Below are 3050 nucleotides of genomic sequence, written 5' to 3' on the forward strand. Positions count from 1 at the left end.
AAGGAATTCATGAACTAGATTTTTCTTCAAATCTTATAAAAAATACTCACAAAAAATGTTATTCATGAGTATGAAAAAATAAGTAAAAAATAAAAAAATTAAAAAGATAGAAAAATAAAAAAGAAAGGAAGCCCGAATAGAGAAAAAAAGAAATAAAAAAAACAAGGTGACTCACAAGTGTTTTTTATATAAAAATATGGCTCATAAGATGAAAACATGGCTCATAAGATGAAAACATGGCTCATAAGTAATTATTATTTTTTGTGAGAAAGAACTAATTTTCTTGAGAAGAAAATCTTCTCAAATTCGTCAACGACTGAATCCACGAACAAAATAAATAGGCCATGGATAGATATGATGGGGCATACAGAAATCTCACGTGAGTAAATGTGTATTGCGACCCTCACTCTTCTATTCTGAGACCTCCTCCAATGCACTAGTGCTAAGATGAGGTGCTAAACACAGTAAATAACTAAGCAACTAAAGTGCCCAATGCAAATGGTGCTTAACTTGTTGTAGCTAAGCATGCTTCATTTAATGATTTAGCAAGTAAAGTTATCCATTCATTGGTGAGTTTCTTTCATTTAAGTGTTTTCCTTATGTTCCCGCACCTGGCATTGTTTTTTTCTAGGGTCATCACACCCATCCCTTCCTCTTAATTACCTTGCCGCATCATCTTTTTTGCATACATGGCAGCCTTAGCACCTATACAAGTTGAAGCATTGGGAGGGGCCTCAAGGACCCCATCTTCACTTCTTCACACACAGTCCAAGAAAATATATAAGTTATCAATGGCCCGTACAGACGTTTATCGTGCAGTCAGAAAGAGACGATGAAAATAACCCACAACCCAATATAAGAAAAAGACACAAAGCCTGTGACTGACAACACAATAAAAGATAAAAACATGAGCCAGCTGGGTTGACAAGCCCAGGCCAGGAGAAACAAGAACGCATCGGCATGAGGAAATACCACGAATCTGAAAGTTCTATCTAATGGTTGTAGACTTATATGTGAGTTAACTATTTCACATCCTACGATAAAATACCAATTTCGGACTAAAAATATCTATTTCCTTTAATATAATTTTCTCCCCTTGCAACAGGCACTTTTCCTAGTGAAAGAAAACAAAAACAAATCACCATCATGAAACTAGATTACACTGAGCGTGAGGCTATGAGTCCTCGTTGCTGCGAACCCTCGAGGCGTTAGCCTCAGTCAGATCGTCGATCACGCGGTGTAAATCGCGCCACGACGACCCGCTCTCGCTGACCGCGGCACGCGCCCTGTCAGCCAGCTCCCCTGCTCTTGCCCTCATCTTCTCCCACCGCTCTCCGCCCTCCATGAACCCGGCCACCGCCCGACCGATCGCCTCTGCTGGCACGGTGTCCGCGTCCTCCACTCTCACGTTGCGCTTGCCGCCGTCCCACAAGCGCGCGCCGAACGTCGCCACCTCGGTGACCAGCCGCTCGTTGATGAACTGCTCGAACACCAGCGGCCACGTCAGCACCGGCAAGCCTGCCGACGCAGCCTCCAGCACCGAGTTCCACCCGCAGTGCGTCAGGAACGCGCCCACCGACGAGTGGGCCAGCACCGCCAGCTGCGGTGCCCACCCTCGGACGACCATGCCGCGGTCGGCAACGCGCTGCTCCCATCCCTCCGGCGCCCACAGGCCGTCGGAGTCCTCGGAGCGGACCACCCACAGGAATGGCTTGTTCGAGGCCTCCAGCCCCAGCGCGAGCTCCCGGATCTGGCGTGTTGAGAAGCAAGCCCAGCTCCCGAAGCAGGCGTACACCACCGATCGGCTCGGCTTGGTCGACAGCCACTCTAGACAGTCCATGTTGCCATCGCCGCCCCGGTGTACGGCGGAGTCCAACGGCAAGCTGACGGGGCCGACGAAGTAGGCGCGGCGCGCGTCGACGCGTCTGTACTCGTCGCAGTACGGTTTTTCGAGGTCGGCGAAGGTGTTCACGATCACTCCGAAGCCGGCGAGCTGGGCCGCCTTGATGTTGTCCCACTCCATAGAAAGAACGGCGTCCTGCAGGAGGAACTCCGGGAGCTCCGACGGCGGGATGGCGATCTCCTTCCCTGGCATCCCCGGCACGATGACTGACGGGGCGGCAACGCCGTCCCGGATTATGTCCGAGCGGATGGCGTAGAGGTTGTTCATGGCGAGTTGCGCGAAGATGCCGACGGGGTGGAACGTGAGGCGCGGCACGCCGATCTTCGCGGCGATGTCCGTGACCCACCAGAAGGGCACATCGGCAACAACGGCGTCGGGGCGGTGCTCCAGGAGCAGCTTCTCGTGAATCGGCTGCGAGAGGTCGACGGCGCGGAACACCCGCCAGGCGTCGTGCTTGGCGACGGCGCCGAGGCACTCCACCCCGCTCTCGAGGCCGACGTCCGGGAACGGGTAGCGGAGCAGGCGCACCGCGTGGCCTGCGTCCACGGCGCGCGTGACCGTGGTGGCGATCAGCATCGCGTTGGCCGGCGTCACCACCATCGTGGCCTCCACCTCCGCTGGCCTTGCCGCGGCCATGCGGCACGCCAGGTCCGTCAGCGGGATGAGGTGCCCCCGCGCGAAGAAGGGCAGGAAGAACACCCGCAGCGGGCGCCTCCCGCCATTACTGGCGGCGCTCACCCCCGCAGCAGCCTCCATTGAAGGAGAGGTAGATTAGGAACTGCGCTGCGCGGACAAGATTTCACGACCGCTCCCAGATCCATGAATATCTCCCGAATATGGCTATTCCTAACGCCAATCTCGCTCGCACAAACCGCATGGGATCCGAGCCAGCTGGCCCACCAGGTCTCAGGCCTGAAAATCGTTCCTTCTTTTTGGGTCCCGATAACTGCCACACGTGTGGTGTATCGGGTAGTTGTGCCACACGCCTCGTGTGGCATGGACAGCAACCAGCCCACACACCTACGTGTGGGCAAAACAACTAATGCCCACACACATCTTTTTTCCCCTTCTGAACCCTCTCACACGCGTGCGTGTGGGCGAAGTTGATAACGTCCACACGCCCGTATGTCAGGCCTCGTACCCTTCT

The 3050-nt window shown here is 53.9% G+C and overlaps 1 protein-coding gene across 1 annotated transcript; it reads right to left on the bottom strand.

The window, feature by feature from the left end:
* Positions 1-961: 961 nt before the first annotated feature.
* LOC123116958 (UDP-glucose flavonoid 3-O-glucosyltransferase 7) lies at positions 962-2768 on the bottom strand. The gene has a single exon (XM_044537822.1). It carries the CDS (start codon positions 2657-2659, stop codon positions 1175-1177), a length of 1485 nt encoding a protein of 494 aa, XP_044393757.1. The 5' UTR covers positions 2660-2768; the 3' UTR covers positions 962-1174.
* Positions 2769-3050: the final 282 nt, after the last annotated feature.

Source organism: Triticum aestivum, chromosome 5B, assembly GCF_018294505.1.
Source record: "Triticum aestivum cultivar Chinese Spring chromosome 5B, IWGSC CS RefSeq v2.1, whole genome shotgun sequence".
NCBI lineage: Eukaryota > Viridiplantae > Streptophyta > Magnoliopsida > Poales > Poaceae > Triticum > Triticum aestivum.

Bases quoted from the DNA above. Each gene is read 5' to 3' on its own strand.
- LOC123116958 (XM_044537822.1), bottom strand. From the start codon at position 2,659: ATGGAGGCTGCTGCGGGGGTGAGCGCCGCCAGTAATGGCGGGAGGCGC.